We start from the raw sequence: 26,019 nt of genomic DNA on the forward strand, positions 1-26,019 counted from the left end.
ATTATGAACAGTACCGAAGTGCACACCCCTGTAGCTGGCTGCTCCCTCCCCTCCTTCCAATGGTGCACGGGTTCAAAGAGAACCAGATCAGGTCAGGAGGTGGTATGTTGTTACAAAATAGTACTAGAAGGCACAGCAGTCCAAAAGGTCGGCGTGCAACCTTACTCTGCAAACCATAAAAACGAAACACACACACACACTGTGGCTAATAGCCACTGATGGACCTCTGCTCCATATTTTTATCTAAACCCCTCTTGAAGGTGGCCATGTTTGTGGCCGCCACCACCTCCTGTGGCAGTGAATTCCACATGTTAATTACCCTTTGGGTGAAGAAGTACTTCCTTTTATCCGTTTTAACCTGTCTGCTCAGCAATTTCATCGAATGCCCACAAGTTCTTGTATTGTGAGAAAGGGAGAAAAGTACTTCTTTCTCTACTTTCTCCATCCCATGCATTATCTTGTAAACCTTTATCATGTCACCCCTCAGTCGACGTTTCTCCAAGCTAAAGAGCCCTAAGCGTTTCAACCTTTCTTCATAGGGAAGGTGTTCCAGCCCTTTAATCATTCTAGTTGCCCTTTTCTGAACTTTCTCCAATGCTCAGATATTAACAAAGAGGCCTGCACAACAGAGATTTGAGTCAACTGTTTTAGGTAGATGGTTTGAGACAGTTTGAGTCGAATTAACCAGGCTTGAGAGCTGGAGGGGCTGATTCTATTAGTCATCCACTGCCTCAACTAAAAGCCTGGCAGAATAGCTCCATTTTACAGGCCCTGTAGAACTGTAACAGGCCCTGATCTCTAGGGGGAACTCATTCCACCAGGCCAGGGCTGAAAAAGCCCCGGCCCCAGTTGAGGCTAGATGGATGTTTACTTTGCTCTTGACATTTTTGTACAAAGGCCAGAATAAAATCATATAAATAAAAAGACACTCTTCTCCCCAACAAGGATGATATTCTTAGATGGCATCCTACACACAAGAGAGTTGCAAGGGTGGCCATTACTTCTTTAGGGTGTGGCTGAAGCGTCTTCTTTTGGAAAGCTCTCCCTGCATGAAAGGATATGCTAGACACTCTAGCGCCTGTGGAGAGCATTCCAAAGATATTTCTAAAGGTTGGAAAGAAAGGAGAAGACACAAAGGACACAAGAAGGAAAGGCTGTCAATTGTCCTCCTGCAAAAGCCCATTTTCTTCCTCTTGTGAGCTGCTGTTACTTAGTACCTGCCTCCCCTTCTTCTGTGACCCTTACTGCCTCTCCAGCACTAACTTGTGCGATGACTGCACCGCCTTTAAAAAAAAACAACTACAAAGAGCAACAGCTGGATTCACTCTTGAGAAGACAGCACTGAAGCCAGGGCTGGTTCTATCACCAGTTGAGGTGAGACAGAGGACAGGTGGATTTGGGAAGGTGGTGACCTCTGCCTTGCCCTCACATCCTCTTTCTCACCCCTCGAAAAGTCACAGACATCAATGTTCTTCCCATCTTCATTTCTCACAATACAAGAACTTGTGGGCATTCCATGAAATTGCTGAGCAGACAGGTTAAAACGGATAAAAGGAAGTACTTCTTCACCCAAAGGGTGATTAACATGTGGAATTCACTGCCACAGGAGGTGGTGGCGGCCACAAGTATAGCCAACTTCAAGAGGGGTTTAGATAAAAATATGGAGCCGAGGTCCATCAGTGGCTATTAGCCACAGTGTGTGTGCATATATAACATTTTTTGGCCACTGTGTGACACAGTGTTGGACTGGATGGGCCATTGGCCTGATCCAACATGGCTTCTCTTATGTTCTTATTTCCCCTGGCGTCTCATGAGAGTTCAGAAAGCCTTACTGTGAAAGCCTTACTTACATGTGCTGTGTGAAAGATGTCTGGAGAGAGCTAGGCAGGAAGGGAAATCAGCAACTTCCTGATCACCCACAGATATCTTCTACAGCCCTCTTGCCAAGCCTTTTGCTCATTATGAATTGCAGCAAACTTCTGCCTACTTATAGCAAACACTTCCCTCAAATAAATGACACCTTCCACTCTTAAATCATCCTACTATGGTCAAAGTCAAGGCAGCTAAGGGGAAGGGCTCTCCCCCCCGCAAAAAAAAAATTAAGAATATAAAGGTGACTGTACTCTTAAAAAATCCATGTTGAGCTGGGGAAAACTTTGGTTATTAAAGCTGCACTGGTCAAAGGGACGAAATTTGTAGCACTACTGCTTTTGGGATGCATCAGCTGCCACTGATCAACCAGTGATCTTCTTATTTTAAAAACAAGGTCTTGATCTTTACGTGAAGGATGTAATATCATACTTTTCTTTTTAACTAAGTTGTTTCCTACAAGGTGAGGTGAAACAGTGCTCTAGATAGGGGGACCACCCGCTGCCCCAATCCATCCTACCCTGCCGACAGCCCTGTCCAAAGAGCCTGTATCTTTTATGCATGAAGGCTTATTCTTCCCTAGAAAAACTGCCGCCTGGTCCCCCAGTGGAGTTCCTTGACTTAAAAAGCTACATTCAAAATTCATTTACATTGCATTAGGTTCTTGTTGTACTGCAACATGGCCTACATCCGTCCAATGTGGCGCTTCGCTTTTTAAAAAAAATAAAAGGCACTTGCATTCCCTCCCACCATCGTTTTGTATCATTTGTTTTCTAAGCTGTTAAATGTTGGGATTTTTTTGTAACAGCAGTACAGACTCCAAAACATAATTGGAGGCCCCCTCCCCAAAGCGTTCCAGAAGGACATATTTTTGTGCCAAACAACATGTCTCATCTTTATTAATCTTTAAAAGGAAATGCCACTCCCAGCAGCCTCTGGAACTAATGAGTTTTCCAACACTGTCTATGCAAGAGGTCATAGCAAAGATAGCCACAGATGTTGCACAGAATGGCTTTCAACTAATGGGTAAGGACCCACAGCCAAAGAGAACAATATGTGTGTTAAACTTTTCTGGCAGCATTCCAAACCTGCAGAAAGAAGTGGTTGTTTCAACATTTACCTCATTGATCCTCAAAAACAACACCCTTATTCTTCCCATTTTAGAGAACAGAGGAAACATCGAAAGCAACAAGTAGCAATTTGCCCAAGACAGCCGAGAAAGTTTATGTCAGGCACAAAAATATAAAATGTGTTAAGCTAAGCTGACTCTCAATGGTCTCTTTAACAAATAGGTCTGAGTAACTGTAAGAACTTCACTAGTAGAACTTTAATCTAGTATCACAACAAGCCTGATGGATGGAGGACAGAATAAAATCTTCTGTAATTAAGCCTGTCCAAGTGTGAGGGATCTTCTGAACTCACCAGCGAAGGGAGGTATTACTCTAGGGTGGAGGGAAGTTCATTTTGGAAGCCTGCCTCTAGAAATGCCACTGCTGCAACAGAGGATCTCTGGTTTAGCACCAAATAACTGGATGTAAGCTTGTGAAGTCTTATTTTCATTGCAAAATTGTATTCTTTGTTTTATTTTACAAAATGTATACCCCGCTTTTCAAATATGGGGAGAGGGGGAAAAGAGAGTAAAAGGGACCTCAAAGAACTCAATGATTCACTCTTCCAAATACTTTCTGAGCTGGATTCACATATCACCCCCTTGCTAGTGGGTTTCAGAGGGGGAGAGCTCTCTCACACAATTACCAAGGTAGGGGCAGGACTTTTTAAAAACTGGAGGCAGCTGCAGAATGTACCCACCCATTTGGGGTCGGTCAAACAGATGTACCATTTTTAGACCTTATTTTTATTCTGTGACCCCATCCTCCCCACACACACACATTTTAACCATGTTTTCGTAGTGTGTCTCGAACCCTATTTTTAATTTTTAAATTATGATCTCCTCCCAACTTTAACTATGTATTTTTATAATTCTGCTTTAAAATCATAAAAGGCAGCAATGAATTTCCAAAGTTTATTAAATGCTGCAAGAAAGAAATCCTCCTTTGGAAAGTCACAAACCTCCTGCCAATTAGCCCTAAAAGATCCTGTCGTTCACAGCTTGCGAGGCTGGTTCCCTGAACGTTTGATGCAGCTCCTTCTCCTGCCCGGATTCCTGCCCTTGCTAAAGCAGTCCCGGATTTTGCAGGCAGGAGCAAAAAAAAAAAAAGATCAATGCAAATGAATCCGCAGCAGCCATCACACTGATCTGATGGATTTGCATTGCATATTTTTAGCACAGCCAGTTTCCCTGGTGTAAGAACTAAAGGGCTTCCTAGAGAAGGTTCACAAGAAAGGGGAATGACAGAAGTGCACCATCGTCAGGGATTCCTAACCGCCAGGGCAAATTTATGCCAAAGCACTAAACAATGATCCAGAAGCTGCAGCTAGTGAAAATGCAGCAGCCCATCTGTTATCTAGAACTAACTGGTGAGGCAGGGTTGACAGCCACGAGGTGCAGCCTAGAGCTCTCCTGGAATTACAACTGATCTACAGACCACAGATCAGATGCCCTGGAGAAAATGGCTGTTGTGGAGGGTGAGTTCCCTCCCATGTAGGGTTGTCAGTCCCACCACCAGGCCCTGCCCCCTGTCACTGGCCAGCAGGGGGATTTACCAGGAGAGAGGAAGGCCCAGACAATGTCATCAGGGACATGGTAATGTCACTGCTGGCATGCACAAGAAGTGATGTCATCACACCGGCAATGTCTGGGTGACACTCTGGTATTTGGGCAAAAATTCTATTGTAGAAGCCGTTTTTACCATAGAGTTTCCCCCCAAATACCAGAGCATCGCTGCAATGCCGCAGTGTCATGATGTCACTTCCGGTGCACACTGGAAGTGACATAGCCACATCACTGGCAACAGTGCCTGGGCCTCCCTCCTGCTCCTGGTAAGTCCCCCTCCCATCCCCTGGAGAGACCTGGCCACTCTGCTCCCATGCCCAAACCCTGCTCTCCCCAGGCTCTAGCTCCAAACCTCCAGGAATTCCTCAGCATAAAATTGACACCCCTATGGAATTTCCTTGGATGCATTTTATCTATCCTCTGCTTCTGCGGTATTTCAATCCATCAAACGTAGACTACTAGATATCCAGTTGCAAAGTCTAACTGAGGCAGCTCGGAAAACTTGCTCCCCAAGCTATCTGGGTTTATCCCAGATTCTTGGGCTTTTAGCTCCCTATTTCCTCTTTTTAACTGATCCTCCCCAAAGAAGAGCATTCATGCTGGCTAGATTTAATGCATTACCATCGGCCATCCTTTTCGGAAGATACCACAGAATCCCCCGCAATCTTAGACGATGCCCTTGTAGTCAAGGAGTCATCGAAACGGTCCCTCATGTTCTTTTGGACTGCCCTTTTTATAGCAGTCCACGTGCAAGGTATCTAGATGCACTGCTTTCTGACCATCAAGGCCTTTCTGACAATGCCAAGGTTCGTTTTTTACTCCACGGGAAACACAACTTGTCACTACTCACGTTGCTTGCTTTTTACAGGTTGCGATCCAAATCAGAGAGGCTTTGACTCATAGCCTACTGCTATTTTATGTCATTTAACTTTTGCTGGTTTTTTAAGGTTTTATTATATTCTATAGTGTCACTGTTGGTTTTAAGGTATACTGTATTCTTGTATTAATGCCAATAAAGGTCTATGGTATGGTATGGTAACACCCCTATGGTGGGGGCCTGTTACTCTTATTCTAAGGTCCCTTCACTGGATGTTGATTAGTTCCAGGGTCTGACTCGAGGTGCTGGTGCTTGCTTTTAAAGCCCTTCATGATGTGGGATTTCCATGCCTAAAAGACCACTTCTCCCTCCACGATTCTGCGTGGAAGCTTTGCTATTCCCAGCAGGACCTGACAGTACTTCCCTCTCCTCTTAACTAAAGCTCCTTGGCAACATCTGGACTTGAGCCTTTCCACTGGCTGCCCCATCCCTCTGGAAGAGCCTTCCTGACACAGTCAGACAGGCTGTTACCCTCCTGGCTTTGTGGTGAGGTTGAAAATTTGGAAGTATGCAAAAGGGGAATATTTGCTAGTGGGTAAGTAGCTGATATTTTTAGATTGGCTTTAATGCTGTTATATCTGATTGTTTGATAAACTTACGTTACCAGCTTTGGGTCCAAAGATGCTCAGGAGAAAGGCGGACATAAATATTTTAAATAAATACATAAAATTATCATGCAGGGAGCTCCTGAATGTATTTGTTACTTATTGTGAGACCTTTTTGCATGCCACTTCTAAATAAAGGACTCACAACAGCCACTGTTTGTCCAGCAGAAACTTTGTGGCTTATTAATCACACATTAATGTGAAATAATGTCAAGTTGTATATTTTCAGTAATGCAAATGAGCGTTCTTGCGCTGGCTTTTTCGGTGATTCCGTGCTCTGCATTTTGATGTACTCTGGCTCTTGAATTGTAAAAGGCTGATGACCCCTGCCTTAGTGGTTTTCAGCGGAACAACAGCATAAGGCTCGACAGACAGGAAGGAGGTTGGGTCAGGAACGTACCAGCATACTGCGTATAAGGATGCAACAAAGTTAACAGAAGCTCTTCAGGACAATGAAAATGTCACACGTGTATTGCAGAAGTGCCTAAGGCTAATTGCTTAGCCATAGTTTTGGTTTAGAGTGCAAATTCTCACCAGCAGATGTCCTCAGCCTCCCCAAGATGCACCATTTTGACTTGACTGTATGGATGGCAGCAGAGGTTTATTTTGAAAACAAAACACCACCAAGTCAATGGGAAGGGAAAGTTGCCTGGGCCCCTTTATGAAACAAGATTCTCAGAATGGAGCAGCCTTCTCAATCTCTTTTGAAGGGAGATGTGTTAGCAAGATGTTGCCTCTTAAGACAGCTCCTCCTTAGGGAGAAACAACATAAGAGACCAACCAGGAACTCTTTGTTTTGTTTTAAAGCTGTCATAAGAGCCAGATTCTGCTCAGGACTATCACATAAGGACAGAATACATCCTTCCCCAAAAGCACATTGTTTCCCCTAATGCAATTTGGGAAAAACTGTTTTTTCCCCAAAGCAAATTGCTCCTTTGGAGATACTTACTTTGCAGAGAAAAATTTGCAGCTACTTAATTTGGGGAAATGTTCTTTATTTTAAATGTCCTCTTTAATAAAATAAGATCATGGATTTCCTGCAATACTCCAGTAATATTGCTACACACTCTTGAAAAGACAGACAAGTAAATGTGTGATGTCTTGCCTGAACTCTCAAACTCAATCTAGACAAATGATGTTTCCTTGCAAAGTAAACCTGCTCTTGAACTGTAACATCACAAACTGTAGGTGAAGGACTGTATGTTCATTCACTGTGGGTGGGGGGAAATCCCTACATATTATAGACCAGCAAGTTAGGGATAATACTAGGTTTGAACCTTCCCCTGATGTACTAGAGATACTCTTTGTACAGGGAAGTTTGATTTTATTAAATAACAAGGAGTTTAACACTATGTGATCCCCCTCCAACTGTCAGAAGAGGTCCAGGCAAATGGGTAGACCAGGCCTAACACAATGAACAGTGATTCTGTGTTCTCCAAATGCCACAGGAATCAATGCATTTCCCGATTATTAAGAAGATCATCTGTTTAGAAAGATTCATCGATTCATCCCAAATTTGCTTTGCATCTTTAAATCTACCGGTATGACTCACCTGTATATTGAGATGTTTTCAATCGGCTCATTCGTTATGCTGTCACTTAGGATTATCCCTCTGGGAGACACTTTCAAGGTGACCTTCTGGAGTTTCTTCCCACTGGCTTTTGCCTTAGGACATAGAAAAGGTGTTTAGCATCCAGGTGTTTAGGAAGTCTGCTTGAGAAAAGCAGATAAGTCAACTCAGAAAGTGACTGCCTGCTAGGCCGTTAGCTGAGTATGTGACAGGCTTTACTGCACCAGTTAAGAGGGCACAATGGCTTCCCCTGAAGTTTTTGCTTTGCTTTCATGTTTTTTACAGTTGGTAGACACCTTGTTGATCCAAACTGGGTAGAAAAGCTGGACTGAAGTGCATTAAAACATTTTTTTTTAAAACTACACCAGAGGTTAATAGTGATGTCTCCTTATTCCTAGGGAGAAGGGGTATTTTGGAGGGCTCTCCACAGCTGAAAGGTCATGTTTCTCAAATAGAAGATAAAAGAAGAAGATATTGGATTTCTATCCCGCCCTCCACTCCGAAGAGTCTCAGAGCGGCTCACAATCTCCTTTACCTTCCTCCCCCACAACAGACACCCTGTGAGGTGGGTGGGGCTGGAGAGGGCTCTCCCAGCAGCTGCCCTTTTCAAGGACAACCTCTGCCAGAGCTATGGCGGACCCAAGGCCATGCTAGCAGGTGCAAGTGGAGGAGTGGGGAATCAAACCCGGTTCTCCCAGATAAGAGTCCGCACACTTAACCATTACACCAAACTGGTGTAATAGTATGTTTCCTTCCTTCTGACAGGGCTTTTCCTGACCTAGCAGAGCAGATGAAGAGAAGGTAGGCTGGCATATTTGCTGATGAGAGCTGTTATCACAGAACAGTCTTCTTAAGTGGTAGCCATGACCTTGCCTGCAAGTGATATCCTTCAGTTTAGAGCCTCTGGCTTGGCAAAAGCAAGGGCATTTTACATCATGATCACCTACAGAGCTTGGGAAAGTCACAGCAACAAATTTAGACACAGGAGAGGGTAGCGTGCAATCTCTCAGATAATCTGTATGGCCCAAAATGTGTAAATTCTGAAAAATGTCAGCTAAGTTCCCCACTTCCCCCAAGAAATAAGTTGCTAGTCCTCATCATGATCACAAGCTAAGTTTGCATGACAGTGATACAGCGAAAGGGTTTGAAACAGGAGGCAGATAAAATATTCAGATTCATTATGAAGCAGAATACTTATTTGACCCTGCAAAGTGAAACAAAAAGAAACAAAAAGGAAACACAGAAAATGGCATTGAACTGACATTTTTAAGCATACCTTTTTACTGTTTGCATCCCAGATCACCCACCAAAGGAGACTTGTCAAAATATAACCTCATAGAATTTTCGGAGATGTAAAATGTCCTTCAATTCAAGCAAGCGTTTAGCAACTTGTTATATACCATGATCATTTTATGTTCCCTAATTTCCTGTAATGGCAGACACAGCATGTATTTTATGCAGTGTGTTCCATTTTATGAACTGATTTCTTAATGGGACTTTTATGTTACTGGAGTGAATGTTTTTTTAGTGCTCTTGTCATGACTTATAGAGCATAGCTAGATGACAATTAAGCAGGCAAAAGGGACAAAATGGGACATACACACAAAGTGAGCTTTCAAATTACACAGGACTCATCTTTTGAGTTTAAGCATTCAGAGCAAAATAATATCTCCACTGCATGCCCAGTGGATGTTAATCCAGTTGAGTGCTCTATAAAACAAAGGAAGGGTATGGTTTAGAACAGAAAATATGTTAATTGGATTACCAAGACTTTGACCTCAGCACTGTGATGAAGCTATACAGGCCTCTCCACAAACAGGGTGACCCCCCCAACCCCCCTCCCTCCTGATAAAATATTGTTTAAAAAATGTCAGCAGAGCTATTAGATCACAGTTTTAATCAGAGCTACAACACAAACTTGCGATGGACGAGTGCATTTGGCAAAGAGGTGTTTTTCTTTGGGAGGACCAGAATGTCTCTGAAATCCTCCTCCAAAGCTTGCTCTTGCTTAGAAGCAGCTCACTAGCGTTCAGCAGGCCAACTGGCTCCTTCATCACAGCTCTCTTCTTTTTTTTTCCAGGTTTTTTCATTGGCCTTCTTTTTCCTGTACTACCACTGAGATCTGAAGCTCACACAGGATAAATCTCACTGGTCACATGGTAATTTTAATGCTTCCAAGAAGAGGAAACAGATTCCCCCCCCCCCCCTTTAAAAATGGTATCAACACTGCAGACAAATTATGGCTGTAAAGAAATACTGCTTGCTGCAGGGGATGTGACTGCCAATGCAAAATGGTTCAACTCAGCTGTATTGAGAGGTTAGTCAATGATTATTAAAGATGACTAACCCTTCCAAAAACAAATGACAGCTTTCATTTATCAAATTGCATATTATCTTTAAAACACACACACACACGTATGAAAGATTTGGTAAGAAGCACATTTTTAAAATCAATTTTAAAAGGCAGATGATGCACCTACTACAAGTTCTTTAATTAGCTGAACACACAGCCTTAATCCAAATGAGTACCTTTCAAGATATAACTACCATATTTATTCAAAAGGAACATGACCCTGAATATAAGGCAATGCCTTAAAAATGTTATACACACAAAAAAACTATTATGGCACATAACTGTCACTTGTATGTGAATGTAAAATGGCCCTTTCTTTTTTCATGATATATACCTGTGAAAAAACCCCTAGTTTTGCATTTGAATAAATGCTGTATTTCACATTAAGGCTGCAATACTGAATATATTTCCCAGACAGCAGGTCCCAGAGGACTCAGTGGGACCAGCCTCCACAAAAATATCGGGTCAGTCGTACCCTCTTAGAATGATCTACTGCCAAACAGAGTTGTTGTGAGGATAAAGTGGAGGAAAAGAGAATCATGTATACCACCCTTAGATGCTTAGAGAAACAGGGGATACAAGTGTGATTGGTTTAGGCCATGAGAATACTGCAGCAGAAAGGACTTCCCATATGGCTTGAAGTCACACAGAAAGATCTTCTGGGATATCCCTTCTGCTGGCTGACCCTGAGTGGCACCTATTCAAAAAGGCAATCTTCCCCCTCGAACTGTTGACAAGCCTTCCTTTGAAACAAGACAAAGCAGAATGAAAAGAGGATATGAGAGTCATTCACATTTCCTAATCCACCCACAATTTCAAAACTACCTGAGACCGGGCGGGAGATTGAGTTACACACTCAGATTTTACAGCACCACTCTGGATTTACATGGCAGGGCCATGTTGCTCCACCTGTGGAAAGGGCTGCCAGGCCTCCTGTTTGCAGACCTCTTTGCTTACCACTGGAGAAAAATTAAAATGGAACAACAGGGGCATTGCTATGTCACTATGTCACTTTCAGGAAGAACACAGGAACAACATAAGGTACCTCTAGAAATTGTAGGAAACTCTATAGCAAAACCATAGAGTTTATGGAAGTTCCTAGAGCTACCTCACATCATATCCAGGTTTTACCCAGAAGTATCATAGTGATGTCAGTGACACTATGTGTCTCCCTGCCTGCAGTGACAAGAAGAAGAATTGCGGATTTATACCCTGCCCTTCTCCCTGAATCAGAGACTCAGAGCGGCTTACAATCTCCTATATCTTCTCCCCCCACAACAGTCACCCTGTGAGGTGGGTGGGGCTGAGAGGGCTCTCCCAGCAGCTGCCCTTTCAAGGACAACCTCTGCCAGAGCTATAGCTAACCCAAGGCCATGCCAGCAGGTGCAAGTGGAGGAGTGGGGAATCAAACCTGGTTCTCCCAGATAAGAGTCCGCACACTTAACCACTACACCAAACTGGCTCTCCAACCCTACAACAATGAGGGGATCACCTAGTGCTGGGTACAAGGGACATGCATTTTTTCCACAGGAAACCAGGAACTGCCATCAAAACAAGATCATGTGGCTCACCGTTGCAACAATTCTTTTGACTGCAGCAGCTGATAAGTCTTCTCCTTTGGGTTGTTCAACCAGCGTCATACCTAGGTACTTCAGGTTGAAGAGCATGCCCTCCAGCAGTGTTTCCCTGGTGTCTGTCCAGTTTTCTGGAAGCTCTATCAAATTAAGAATGTTTGTTAAGAATATTTGGGATAGCATGAAGGGGGAAAATAAACAAAAACCTTCCTAGGAGATGTAATACTCCATACTTTTCAGCCAATGCTATGATTGCACCGAATGTTATAGCGTCTTGAGGCCAAAACTCCAAATGGTATCACCTTTACTGATTAACATAGTAGTTGCAAACAATCCAATTTCACAATTTTAAGAACAATCCACGCTGGAAAGACTGCATTGGAAATCTAGAAGAAGAAGATATTGGATTTATATCCCGCCCTCCACTCCGAAGAGTCTCAGAGCTGCTCACAATCTCCTTTACCTTCCTCCCCCACAACAGACACCCTGTGAGGTAGATGAAGATATTGGATTTATATCCCGCCCTCCACTCCGAAGAGTCTCAGAGCGGCTGACAATCTCCTTTCCCTTCCTCCCCCACAACAGACACCCTGTGAGGTAGATGAAGATATTGGATTTATATCCCGCCCTCCACTCCGAAGAGTCTCAGAGCAGCTCACAATCTCCTTTCCCTTCCTCCCCCACAACAGACACCCTGCGAGGTAGATGAAGATACTGGATTTATATCCCACCTTCCACTCTGAAGAGTCTCAGAGTTGCTCACAATCTCCTTTACCTTCCTCCCCCACAACAGACACCCTGTGAGGTGGGTGGGGTTGAGAGGGCTCTCACAGCAGCTGCCCTTTCAAAGACAACCTCTGCCAGAGCTATGGCTGACCCAAAGCCATTCCAGCAGCTGCAAGTGGAGGAGTGGGGAATCAAACCCGGTTCTCCCAGATAAGAGTCTGCACACTTAACCACTACACCAAACTGCCTCTCTATTTTATCCTGCCTTTCCTCCAAGGAACTCAAGATGGCACCAATGTCCCAACCTCTACGCTATGCTCACACAACCTGTGGGGCTGAGAATGTATGCCTGGCCCAAGACCACCCACTGAACTTAGTGGCAAAGTATTTCATTTGTCTCCACCTCCTGAGGCAGCCATTTTGGGTTTTGTCTCCATCTCCCAGGAAAACCAATTTGGGGAGGTGCTCAAAATTCCAAAGGTACCTCAAAAAGGTTGAGGATGGTTCAGTTTATGCAGGTAGATGTATATCACATTGTGGAGGGGTTATCTTTACAACATGCTTCCACATCAGTCCTAAGAAGGCCAGCGTTATAGCCTCGTCCCTCCATGTTATAAACTGCAAAGCAGCCTTCCTGAGGGGGTGGGAGCAAATGGTTGCAACGCCATCTCATGGCTCATTCCTTATTGTTAAAGGCCAAGATATATGTTTGTGGTGGGAGATCACACATCAATTCTCCACCCTGGATATCCCTTAGTGCAAAAAATGAACATCAGGGTTTCCAAATACTAGCAATTGCAATTCTGTATCCATCTGCAGCTCACACCTCATGGGTTTTCCCATGTATCCGTTTGTTTCCACTTGTTGATTCCTTGTCCTTAAAGACTGGCACAATTTATCACCACCAGCAGCAACAACTAAAGTCACTGATAACAAAATGTTAAAACTACTCCAGGTGCTTGCGGCAACATGGGCCACAAATGAAGTACTAAATAAGCATTTCACACTTCCCTCTCTCCCTATTCAAATTTGGGTCCTGCCAGTTCTGACTCTTCAACCAGTTTCTCAAAGCATCAAGTAAAAAAACAAACAAAAAGCACCCATCACTACCGTGTTACATTCTGCATGAACCAGAAGAAAATGTACAGCGTTGAAAGTTCATGGTGGGAAATTATCCCATAATTTATTGATTGACAGTGCCAAAAGTCGATATGTGTCCGAATGCAATTTAAAAGTAGCTTAGAACTCTGCTTTGAGGATTCTCCTATATATCCTGCATGTTTCAAGATCAAGGAGAGCCAGTTTGGTGTAGTGGTTAAGTGTGCGGACTCTTATCTGGGAGAACCGGGTTTGATTCCCCACTCCTCCACTTGCACCTGCTGGAATGGCCTTGGGTCAGCCATAGCTCTGGCAGAGGTTGTCCTTGAAAGCGCAGCTGCTGTGAGAGCCGTCTCCAGCCCCACCCACCTCACAGGGTGTCTGTTGTGGGGGAGGAAGGTAAAGGAGATTGTGAGCCGTTCTGAGACTCTTCGGAGTGGAGGGCGGGATATAAATCCAATATCTTCTTCTTCTTCTTCTTCTTCATTCTCTTCAAACAAAGATCGGGGCAAGTTTAATTCAATCTTGTCACGTATGAAGATTTACGTAGTTGGCTGGTCATGTCACAAGACAGGCTTGGTCCACTGCCAGCATGACCTTAGTTCAACATCATCCACAGCTGATTTCAGATCACTAAGAACTAGCTACTCAACAAGGGTCTTGAACTGAAAACCCCAGGGAAATTTGTCTGTCCTCCTCGACCTTTGCCCACCAGTGGGTGAAGCCTTTTCTTTTGCATCTGGCATATCGTTACTGACCCCTCCCTTCTTGTTCATTTTTAACAACCACTTTTATATATGTGCATTGTTTTAATAGTTGATTTTTAATCTCTTTTAATGGTTCAGTGCCCTGACATCCCTAGGTGAACAGGTGTTGCAGTGCAATTTATGATTTCTGGCTCAAAAAGAGAGATGCAAGACATTTGTATGACTATGATGCAAACTGAGGTGTACCATGATCCACTGCAAAGGTTTCCATTTTGGGTGTTGTTGTTTTTCTTTAAAGGCACCTCCTTAAATGTGCAGAAGCTGCTCTAAGAGCAGAAACAGAGCTTCCTGCTGCCTTGGAACCCACAAGTCAGACCTGCATGCTCTCACTTTTCCACACTGAAAGGGTCATCTTAAGGCAGGGTTTCCCAGCACAGTGCCTGTGGAAACCATAGTACCTGCCAGTACTTCCCTTGGCACTTGCTGAGGTCTTCAGGAAGTAGGTGGGGCTAGTGTAAATTAGGGCCTGTTATTGGCTGCCCTGATTCAAATTAAAGGGTTGTCTAGGACGACTAGTAAGCACTTGGGCTTTCCTTAAATTTGTGTGGTTCCATTCCCTCTTCAGGATTTCCTTCTTCCCAGGTGTGAGGAGGGAGGTATTCCATTTGTCTCCACCTCCTGAGGCAACCATTTTGGGTTTGTCTCCATCTCCCAGGAAAACCAATTTGGGGAGGTGCTCAAAATTCCAAAAGTACCTCAAAAAGGTTGAGGATGGTTCAGTTTATGCAGGTAGATGTATATCACATTGTGGAAGGGTTATCTTTACAACATGCTTCCACATCGGTCCTAACAAGGCCAGCGTTATAGCCTCGTCCCTCCATGTTATAAACAGCAAAGCAGCCTTCCTGAGAGGGTGGGAGAAAATGGTTGCATGCCATCTCATGGCTCATTCCTTATTGTTAAAGGCCAAGATATATGTTTGTGGTGGGAGATCACACATCAATTCTCCACCCTGGATATCCCTTAGTGCAAAAAATGAACATTGGGGGTTTTCAAATACTAGCAATTGCAATTCTGTATCCATCTACAGCTCACACCTCCCCTTGGGTTTCCCATGTATCTGTTTGTTTCCACTTGTTGATTCCTTGTCCTTACAGACTGGCATAATTTATCACCACCAGCAGCAACAACTAAAGTCACTGATAACAAAATGTTAAAACCACTCCAGGTGCTTGCAGCAACATGGGCCACAAATGAAGTACTAAATAAGCATTTCACACTTCCTCTCGCCGCAAAAGAAAAAAAAAATCTAAACCTAGATTACAGCTATGTCAGCCTCGGCACCCAATGATGCCAAGCTTCCTTTCACATATGACATAACCCTAGCTTAGGGCACTAGAGGCTAAAACATACATGATGTGTTAGCTGTCCTTAAAAAGCAGTTATGACCACCACCACCCTGTTTGGATCAGGCCTACAGCGCTGATCCACCTCAGATGCCAGACACCACCCATGTCCCTGTCCACATGTGTATCAGAGAGATGAAATAATTGTACAGGCTTAGATCGGTTTCCCTCTATTAGCATTTCACAGCCTCGAGGTCTTAAATGGCATCCAGGGTTGCCAGTCACTCATCCAGGATGCTACCCTTCTGGTTAACTGCCAGATTCAGGGGAAGCGTAGCTGGAAAGTTTCCAGCTGAGCCGCTGCACGTGCTCACCAACCAAGCTGAAAGGTGAGGAGTCTGAATTTGTAATATTCCATACTCACTGCCTGCCCAGTCCCCTCTCATGCGACACAGGACCTTTACTCATCTGGCTATGGCCTTAAACACACACACACACGCACCTCATTATGTTACTGGATAAAGGCTCAAACATGTCATAGAAGAAAGAGCCATCTGAGAAGCTTTACATCCTTGCATAACGGCTGCAAAACCTCTTGAAAAATAGATGCTGAACAAGAAAACTCCTTTGGACACAGGAAGCCCCCTCCCAACAGGAAGTCTACACAATAGGACTCTAAATGATTCCTCCCACCCCCACCCCAACTGTAGCACAGCTATGATGGATCACAGTGACTGAAGCCCCATTCTAAACAAGGAAGGAAGGAAGGACACTGAAAGAGGCAGAGACAAAAATAGATGCTGGTTCAGATTCTCTGGTTGGACACCAACCTGAAGCCAAGATGGAAGAGTTTGGTGGGATTTTTGTTCTCTTCCAAAGGCCCAGGGATATTGCAAATGTCCTCTGACTATTTGAGTTGGTAACTATATAAGACTTCGTAGGTTTCCAACTATTGCATCCCCGCCCCCAGTGAGAAAGACCAATCTGAAGCCAAACACTGAGCTACTGGTTTTGGAAAGGAGGTCCAAACACAAAGAAAGGTAATTAGGATGGGAATTTCCAATTGGGTTGGGGCAGCTCTTTCATTACTGGCGCTGGCTGCCATCGGCTGCCCTATCCCGAAACTGGTCAGCAATAGTATTGAGCTGCTAGAAAGTCAAGATTTTGGGCACCATTTCTATCCCATAGAAGATGCTCAGAGCTAGGAGCCCAAGGGCAGATCTAAGACAACACTGGTCAAATTACTTGGGCAAGGAATCCTCATTTTCAGGGTAATGGGATTCCCCCCCCCCCAAACAAACTCACAAAATGGCAACCACTGAGGTCAGACTCTATAATCAGACTACAGACAATGGGGACCTTAAGAAGCCAAGTTTCTTAGCGCTTAAGATGCAAAAATAGGCCTCACAGTTTGAGAATAATATCTAGTGAAATCTCCAAACGCAAAGAGGTGCTGAGCAGGATTCCCACGATCCTCAGCACAAGTACTCAAATTATGCAAATCTGCTTAACTTGTAATTTACACAGATGGAAAGCTCATTTTTTTAAAAAACATAACAAACTGTTTTTAAACTGAGTATACAGAGTACTAAGAGTAGGCCTCAGATTCAGTGGGAGCTCACAGGAGCACAGCTCCTGAACCTTTCTGAGAGTTCCACCTCCACCTTCTGAGAGTTCCACCTCCTTGTCCATTGAATAATATGTACAGCTGCATAACAATCCCTGGATGAACTCCACCACCTATTTTTCTACAAAACGACCCCTGACTAAGAGGATATGCATCGAGGGATACCAGATCAAATGTAAGAGCCTTGCTGGATCAAACAAAGGGGTTGTTTAGACCAGAGGTGTCAAATGTGAGTCCCTCAGGCCTAATCCGTCCCTCCAGAGGGCTCCATCAAGCCCACCAGCAACTGTTTATCATCAGCTTCCTTCTCTTTCTCCTGCCTCCTTCTGTTTCACCTGTATTTCTCCTGTGCAATGCAGCCCAGCAAAGCAGCCTTTTGCTCTTTCCCTCTTTCCCCCTCCCTCTTCCCCAAGGGAGGGGGAGAAAGGAGAAGCCTCAGCCAGTGGAGAAGCTTGGCTTTGTAGCTCTGCTGTGTGACTGAGAGAACCCGGCACAGCTAGAGCTCTCTCAATCAAAGCTAGAGCTGGCTCCCTCAATCACACTGCAGAGCTACAGAATCAAGCTTCTCCGTTGGCTGAGGCTCCTCCACCCTCCCCCTCCCTTGGAGAAGAGGGAGGGGAGATGGAATGAGTGGGAGGCTACCTTTGCTCAGCTGCATAGCATGGAAGAAATACAAGAAGTACCTTTAAATAAAGTTTTACTCAAGGTAAGAGGTTTTTGCCTTGCTACTCTCTCTGTGTGTATGTGTATTTTGTTAAGCTGGTTTTGCCAAGGTGCAAATGGGTTTCCTCCTCTTGATCCAATCTTTCTTAGTAGGAAAGCAATGTGGACTATTTCTTTTGCACTGTGTTCATGACCTCCTGATTCAGTCTCTCTATTCTTGCACTGCCTCATAGGAGTTGAAGTTACTTCTCTGGAGAAGACTATAGTATTGTAGATAAACACATAGCCCTCAGTCTGCTGCCTTATCATGTTCTTGACTAGCACACAAAGCAATTTATGTACGAACTCTCACAATGCCAATCCATTTCATGTTTTCCCCTGAGTCCTAGGGCACTGAGCACTGACCATGAGATTTCTGTAATGAATGTCAATAAATCAAAAGTAAGTTTGTAACTTACGGATAAACACTGAAAAACACCTGAACAGCATACTCAAGATTGCTGCAGCACAGACAGTTGTCTCCAGATTTTGATGCTACGGAGGGGGCAAAGTGAAAGGGCTTCTAGTCCCACTTGTGAACCTCCTTTCTTTTTTGGCCACTGTGTGACATAGAGTGTTGGACTGGATGGGCCATTGGCCTGATCCAGCTTGGCTTCTCTTATGTTCTTATGATGCAATAATTCAGAGCAAGAGGTGTCAGTTATCAGAAACTGTTAAAAACCAAAATATTGCAAGTATGCTAATATTTTAAGCATGTTTTATTTTAAGTCGAAAAAAATATTTGATTGTGTTTGCGCCCTTTATAAAGTTTGACCGTTTTCGCACACAGCTTACCACGGGGTCACATTCCTGTTGTCTCCGCAGTGTTTGTCGGATTTCCCATTATCTGCGTTGGAGTTACAGGAAGTGCTGCACAGCAAGTGTAAACTGGGTTTTAGCAGTTTACGTTTGGTACGCAAAAGCCACAGCACTTTCTGTAACTTCGGCGCAGATAATGGGAAATCCGACGGACACTGTGGAGAGAACAGGAATGTGACCCCATGGTAAGCTGTGTGAGAAAACGGTCTTTATATCTCTGCTACCTGGCATTACATTTTATGGCACACTTGGCCTGGCCCAACGAAGTCTCATTTGCATCAGATCTGGCTCTCATAACAAATGAGTCTGACACCCTTGGTCTAGACCACTGTCCAGCTTCCAACAGTGAGCAGCAAAATGTTCCCAGTAAGCTTACAAGCAAGAGCTGAATACAGCAGCCCCCACCTGCTCCTTTTTATTTATGTATTTATTTGTTCTTTTTATATCCCGCCCTACCCCACCAAAGCGGGCTCAGGGTGGCTTACAATACAGAATGCTAACAGTAAATCAGTTTAAAATACATTAATGATTATACAGTAAAATACATAAAAATATATAAAACACACATCAATATACTATGCTACCTCTTCCTTAAGTCGGTTCTTCAAGTATTCCAGTGTTCAAATATTCTGATGTTCATAAGTTTAAATATTCAGGCATCCCGGTATCGGTCAATTGTATGCCAACTGGAAGAGGGCTGTTTTACAGGCCCTGCGGAACTGTTCAAGATTCCACAGAGCCCTCACCTCCTCCGGGAGCTGGTTCCACCAACAGGGGGCTGCAATCGAAAAGGCCCTGTCTCTGGTCGCTTTCAGATGGGCCTCCTTTGGCCCAGGGATTATAAGGAGGTTCTGAGATCCCAATCTCAGCACTCTCTGAGGAACATGTGGGGAGAGGCGGTCCCTAAGGTAGGCAGGTCCCAGGCCATAAAGGGCTTTAAAGGTCATAACCAGCACCTTGTACCGAACTCGGTATGTTATTGGCAGCCAGTGCAGTCCCCGAAGCCCCGGCTGAATGTGCTCCCATCTAGGGAGCCCTAACAACAGTCGGGCGGCAGCATTCTGCACTAGCTGCAACTTCCAGGTTCGGCACAGGGGCAGCCCCATGTAGAGGGCATTGCAGTAGTCCAGCCTCAAGGTGACCGTTGCGTGGATCACTGTTGCCAGATCGCCGTTCTCCAGGAAAGGGGCCAACTGCCTTGCCCGCCTAAGGTGAAAAAATGCGGACTTGGCAGTGGCTGCTATCTGGGCCTCCATAGTTAGAGTAGGCTCCAATAGCACCCCCAGGCTCCTAACCCTGTGCGCCGCTGTCAGAGGCACACCATCGAGGGAATCTCCCTCCCCGGACCACAGCAAAAACTAAGGTACTCTTTTAAGCAGCATGCCTAATAGCTCTGACTTTCCTCCATGACTAATTTGCTTTTAAAATCATTGAAGGCAAAGGCTAGCAGCACTTAAAATAGCAGTGCATTCCACAAGTCAACTCCACACCACACAAAGTACTTCATTTTAGGTCTCCTAAACCCGCTGTCAGTCCATTTCAGCCCATCTCCATGTTTGAGTGTTATGGGGGGAAAAGAAGAAAAAAAATCCCTTCTACCCACTTTCTCAAAGCCATGCACAACTTTTAAAAACCTCTATCAAGCTGCCTTTTTAGTCACCTCCTCCCAACCTAAAAAGCCTCAAACTTTTAACTTCTCCTTGGGGCGTGGAGAGAACAAAAGATAAGCAGGAACTTAGTCACCATGGGCTGAACAAGGAAGACGGGATATGTTTTAAACAAAGAGAAGAATACATCCTGGAGCACTGACTAGATCACAGGAGATGGCTACTTTCTGTATTCCAATCTTGGAAGGGTCTGTGAATCCTGAGACACACCACCAAATCTGTCAATCAGCTGCAAATGCTGTCCCCGCCGCCCCTGTGCCACAGTTGTAGGGAGTGGGGATCTTCACATCACCTACTGCCTCATTCTGGCAATAGTAGGGATGGAACCTGGGACCTTCCACATGCAAAGCAGACGCTGTGCCACCGAGCCACGGCCCCCTTCCAAGGACACAAAAGGGACGAGTGGTTCCCTCCACTTGTTCTGATCATCAATGCTATCAGCACCAGCGGCAAGCTTTGCAAAGGAAGTTTGTCCTCTGCTAAACATTAGCTCAACATCCACTTATATTTAAAGAAACGCCAGCCCTATGCCCAAGACAAGCACTTTGGCACCTCAGCATTGCCTTGATCTTGGCTTAGGGCTGCCAAGTCCAATTCCAGAAATATCTGGGGACTTTGAGGGTGGAGCCAGGAGACTTTGGGGGTGGAGCCAGGAGACACTGGGGTGGAGCTAGGAGCAAGGGTGTGACAAGCACAATTGAACTCCTTCCCTCCACCCTCCCCTTCTCCGATTCCACCCCAGAGGCGGAGCAGAGCGGGCGACGCCGCCGCGCTGCTGCTGCCTCTTCCCCGCCCCACCGCAGCCGCTCCTCCAAGATGGGCCCAGCCTGAGCCCATCCCGGAGGAGCAGCCACGGAGCAGCCGAGGCAAAACCAGAGAAGGGAAGGGGAGGGTGGAGGCAGGCCAGGAGCACGGCGAGCCACGAGTCCGGGTCCTAGAAGGACCCGGACTCGCGGCCCGCCGCTCTCCTGGCCCGTCCCATTCCAGCTGCTCCTCTGAGATGGGCCCAGCCTGAGCCCTTCTCGGAGGAGCAGCCACGGTGAAGCGGAGAAGAGGCAGCAGCAACACAGCGGCGTCGCCCGCTCCGAGATGGGGCAGCTCGCCACGCTCCTTGGTGCCATTTCCCCCTCCCCCCGCTTCCGTTTTTTGGGGAGCGGGGGAAGAGGCTGGAAATCCTGGGGTCCCCCGCCAGGGCGGGAGGGTTGGGAAGCCTACCTTGGCTGCTTCTCTGCTCTCCATGTGTGGGGTTCTCTGCTCACTCCACGAGATACGGACAATGTATGACAACTCAAGCAACAAAAGAATGACTTCACAGCCACCCATGTAAGGCCTTTGAGTTAAAATGCTGAAGCCCAGGATTCAGTGACAGTGTCTCTACTGCTGGATTCCAGATCAAGGCGTGGTTCTGAGGAAGAGATTACTTAGCAGCCAATTACTGTTTGCAATGGTGCTAAAATGAGTAAGAAAGCATTCCCCCCACTTCACACACCCTGCAAGGTAATCCTAGATGACGAAGAATTCTGCCCAGAACATGGAATGCAGGGCAAATCAGAAGAACAATATGCAGAATGATTCAGGAGAAAGCATTGTGTAAACTGGCAGGAACAGGCTGTAAAGAAAAATAAGCACATTTCTTTCACCTGCATCAGTTCCTCCAGCTGTTAGACCAGAACCCCTTAGATCTGATCTATCTTACTCTGAACAAGTCGGTGAAATTGTAGCCTGCATTAAAACCCACCCCAGAAACACGGCAGGACGGGAGAAAACCAGGTTGTCCTTACAAACATGATGCCCACCGGGTTACCCTGGGCCTCTTGTTTTCTTTCAACTTGACAAGATTGTTCAGAGGATAAAACGGGGGGAAGGTAAACCATCCCCCCCCGCCCCCTGCTGCCAGTTCCTAGCAGGATGGGTGGGATAAACAGAACCAAGTCTCTTGTGGTATTTTCATAACTACTATTAACAACTTTGTTCTATAAGCATGAATCAGAAAGGATGGGGGAAAGTCGGAAGGTTGGCTCCAGCAGCCTATCAGCAGAAGATGCTACAGATGAGGATTTCTGCTGTACTCCCCCCTTCCCAATGCTCCTTTCTGATCCCTGGACTGTTGAATCTCAGGGTTGAGGGGATCTATAGGGGTCCAGGAAGCTGCAGGGAACAGGTGGTGAAGTTGCCTCCCCTTCTATCAGCACAGTTGCTCTTGTGAAAGAGGGAGAAGTGGGCTGTTTTTGCCATGTTTCCCCTCCTCACTACAGCCCCCCACGGCCAATCGACATGGTTGCTAGTCCACACAATACCCAAGACCTCTTGAATATACTTTCTAGAGGTTGAAAGTTGACTAAAGCAAACATCTGCATTGTTCAGGCTGATGACTCATCAGATCCAAGCTAGTTATTCTGAAGGCCAGTTCACACATCATGTTTTAAAGATGTATTCCTGACGTGTTCTAAAAATGTCACATGTGGACATCAGGCACCTGATTTGTACAAATACGTTGCCAGGAAGAAACAAAGAGCCACAACAGCTCCCTTCTGAGCGTTCATCAGAGGCAAACAAAAGCTTGCCTCCACATTACATGTGAAATGACTCAACCGTAAGCCTGCCACTGACTAAGAGGCCTTAAGGACCAAATAAATCCTGGTTGACCACTGCTGGAAAGAGATGCTGCTGTGTAGCCTTCCTACACTGTTTGTCCCCCACCAATTGGTATTCAGAGGTACACTGAATATGGAAGTTCCGACTGAACATGGCAGGAGAACCAGAATCAAGGATAGGTTGTTGCACAGGGTAGGGGAAATATAAACATGGAAAAATCACCCATACATGTTCTTTGTAGGTTTGGACCTGATGGCTCCATAAACATAATGTATACAATGGTCATCTGTTGAGAATGAGCACAAGATCTAGCCAGGGTTTTTTTGAGCAGGAACACACAGGAACGCGGTTCTGGCTGGCTTGGTGTCAGGCGGTGTGGCCTAAAATGCAAATGAGTTCCTGCTGGGTTTTTTTCCCTACAAAAAAAGCCCTGGATCTACTACTGTAACAGCCCACAGCTTGAAAAATCCCAGGGCACCATGGCAGAGTAATTTTATTGAGGCGCCTAGTGTTGTCATCAGTCATTTACTGGGCATGTGTCCAGGTGTTTTTCAGTAGAAATACAAAGCTTATTTAGATGAGGGACAGAAATTAGTGTTTTGTTGTGATCACAACCAGTGTTACCCCACATTTATTTATACATCCAGATGCTTTTGAACTCTGACAAGTTTTGAACTCTGAACAAGCAACTCTGAACAGTTTAGGATTAGGTTTTGCGGTAGCAATAATTAGAATACAAGATCACTGAAATATAAATCCCTGAAGCCTGAATCTGGTTCCTAAATTTCTGGGGTGGCTCCTAAAACAGAAGGAAATTTTTTCAATGCCAACTATAGCCTATTCATCAAGTGCTTATGAAAAAGTTACAATTCCCCTGGGTAAGGTGGACATGCTAGTGGTGCAGTGTGTTGAGCTATGGTCTGTTTTCTAGCACCATTTAATTGTTTTGTTGTTAAGCAATGCACCTTTCAAGCAAGGTGGCATTCATACCATTTCCAAGGCAGAGTCTGTATTCTGGAGCTGTCAAAACCTAAACAGCTGGAACGTGGCAAGAGATAATTATATTTGCAAGACAGATATTTTAGAAAGCAGAAAACAACATGCACCGTTTGTGCCATTACACTTTCAAATCTGCTGCTTCATCAAGATAAGCAAAGTACAGTAGTTTAGAGGACACACTGCTAGTTGGATCAAGCTCGTTAAGCTGGTTGGGTCAAGATGGTTAAGTGACACATGTTAACAACTTAGTATTACAACCACAGATAACAACAACAACAACAACAACAAAAGGGACGGTGGCTCAGTGGTAGAAGGGGAGAGACGGTGGCTCAGTGGTAGAGCATCTGCTTGGTAAGCTGGAGGTCCCAGGTTCAATCCCTGGCATCTCCAAAAAGGGTCCAGGCAAGTAGGCATGAAAATCCTCAGCTTGAGACCCTGGAGAGCCGCTGCCAGTCTGAGAAGACAATACTGACTTTGATGGACCTTTGAGGGTCTGATTCAGTATAAGGCAGCTTCATATGTTCATATGTTCAAAAATCTGCTTATTTGCTCTGTCCTTCCCTACCTTGCTGTGGTTTCTTGTGAAAAATTGTTTCATAGAGTAACCTTCACAAAGAGACAGATTTTTCAGCTCAGTTGTAAAGCATCTGTTTTGCATACAGAAGGCCCCAAGTTCAATCCCTGGCATCTCCAATGAAAAGAATGAAGTCACAAGTGGCGTGAAAGTCACCTGAGACTCTAGAGAGCTACTATCAATCAGAATAGAGTAGACCACAATATTTTTGACAGACCAGTGGTCTGGCTCAGTAGATAGCAGCTAGGAAGGGGGAAGTGGTTCGGTGGCACAGCATCTGCATCTGTGAAAAGCCCTGGGTTCAATCCCCAGCCTCTTCAGTCCAAAGGATCAGGTTGTAGATGGCGCAAAGACCCCAGAGAGCAGCTGCCAGTCAGAGTACACAAAACTGACCTTCATAGACCCATGGTCTGACTTTGTATAAGGCAGCTTCATGTCTAGAATGCCTTTTTCAGAACAGAAAGCCCTCACTGGGTTGTTTTCAGAAGATCCCTACATCTCAGCCTAACCCAAATAATGTTGCTGGCAGGGCCCAAAATGAAAGAAGGAACTAACGTAACCTGCCTCGGGCCTTTAGGAGAAAAGGAAGCTATCTAAAGCAATAAGGCAGTACAATGCCATCTGCTATTTTCAGCTAGGCATGGTTTAAACCAAACAAAAGCTTCCCCCATACAGGCATACTGATAGTCTAGTTCCTAATATTGACCTGGCAATGTGCTTTGCTCAACTAGGTTACCAACTTTTAATTTAACGTAATGGCAGGACTTTTTTTGTAGCAGGAACTCCTTTGCATATTAGGCCGCACTGGACCTTACAGTAGGCCCTGTAAGAAGAGCCCTGTAAGCTCCAGGAGGATTGGTTACATCAGGGGGGTGCGGCCTAATATGCAAAGGTGTTTCTGCTACAAAAAAAGCCCTGCATAATAGGACTATGATGGGGGGGCAGTTGGGGGGGGGGAGGTTTTCCTCAGGAGTCAAAGCATCCTCAGGTTTTGTGGATGGCTCCCAGTTAAAGAACAAGGCAGAGCCTGTCTGAGGGGAAAGCTAAGTATGTAGGAATCAATTGTTTGCATTCATACAAAGAATAAAACGCTACTCAACAACAGCAGGAAAGACAACACACTGGGTGACTCCTGAGAAAAATTCCTGGCTTTTGACCTTGGGCAGAAGCCAAAGCAGTGCCCTTTAGTAGGCTGGAAAAATAACTCAAGCCGAGGGACTGAGTTCTGTACAGAGCTGCAGAAATATTCAGAATTCTTGGGTGTCAGCAGCAAATACCTAGACACTTAGGTGACAAGCCTCTCATTTTGGACAGCTGCCAAAACGTGCCTGTCTCATGTGAAGTAGTGCAGAGATCAGAAACCTATACAGCCCTCAAGTTGGGAGGCTGATGTTTCCTTCCAGGAAGTAATGCCCTGAACAAAGGAAAGTAGCACGTAATGGGGAAAGTAGGACCCCTTCCTGAAAAGCTAGTTTTCTACATGGAACAGTTTTTCAAGTAATTTAAGCTCCCATGCCTGGTCTGCAGTGGTAAGTCTCACAGGCAGGTGTGTGTGGCGGGGGGATGGTAGTGACAAAGAGAATTAGTCCAGGTATATACTTCATACGGCTTGTAGGCAAACCATGTTTGCTACAGTG

At 45.1% G+C, this 26,019-nt stretch overlaps 1 protein-coding gene across 1 annotated transcript in view; it reads right to left on the minus strand.

Annotated features, from left to right (window-relative positions):
• Window positions 1-26,019, minus strand: part of LDLRAP1 (low density lipoprotein receptor adaptor protein 1) — a 94,297-nt gene that overhangs the window by 42,980 nt on the left and 25,298 nt on the right. The window contains exons 2-3 of the mRNA XM_060257551.1: window positions 11,520-11,662; window positions 7,578-7,690 (exon numbers count right to left, since the gene is read on the minus strand). Coding sequence (XP_060113534.1) covers window positions 7,578-7,690; window positions 11,520-11,662 — 256 coding nt within the window. The remainder of the gene's footprint in view (window positions 1-7,577; window positions 7,691-11,519; window positions 11,663-26,019) is intronic.

The sequence above is a fragment of the Heteronotia binoei genome, chromosome 17 (assembly GCF_032191835.1).
Source record: "Heteronotia binoei isolate CCM8104 ecotype False Entrance Well chromosome 17, APGP_CSIRO_Hbin_v1, whole genome shotgun sequence".
Lineage (NCBI taxonomy): Eukaryota > Metazoa > Chordata > Lepidosauria > Squamata > Gekkonidae > Heteronotia > Heteronotia binoei.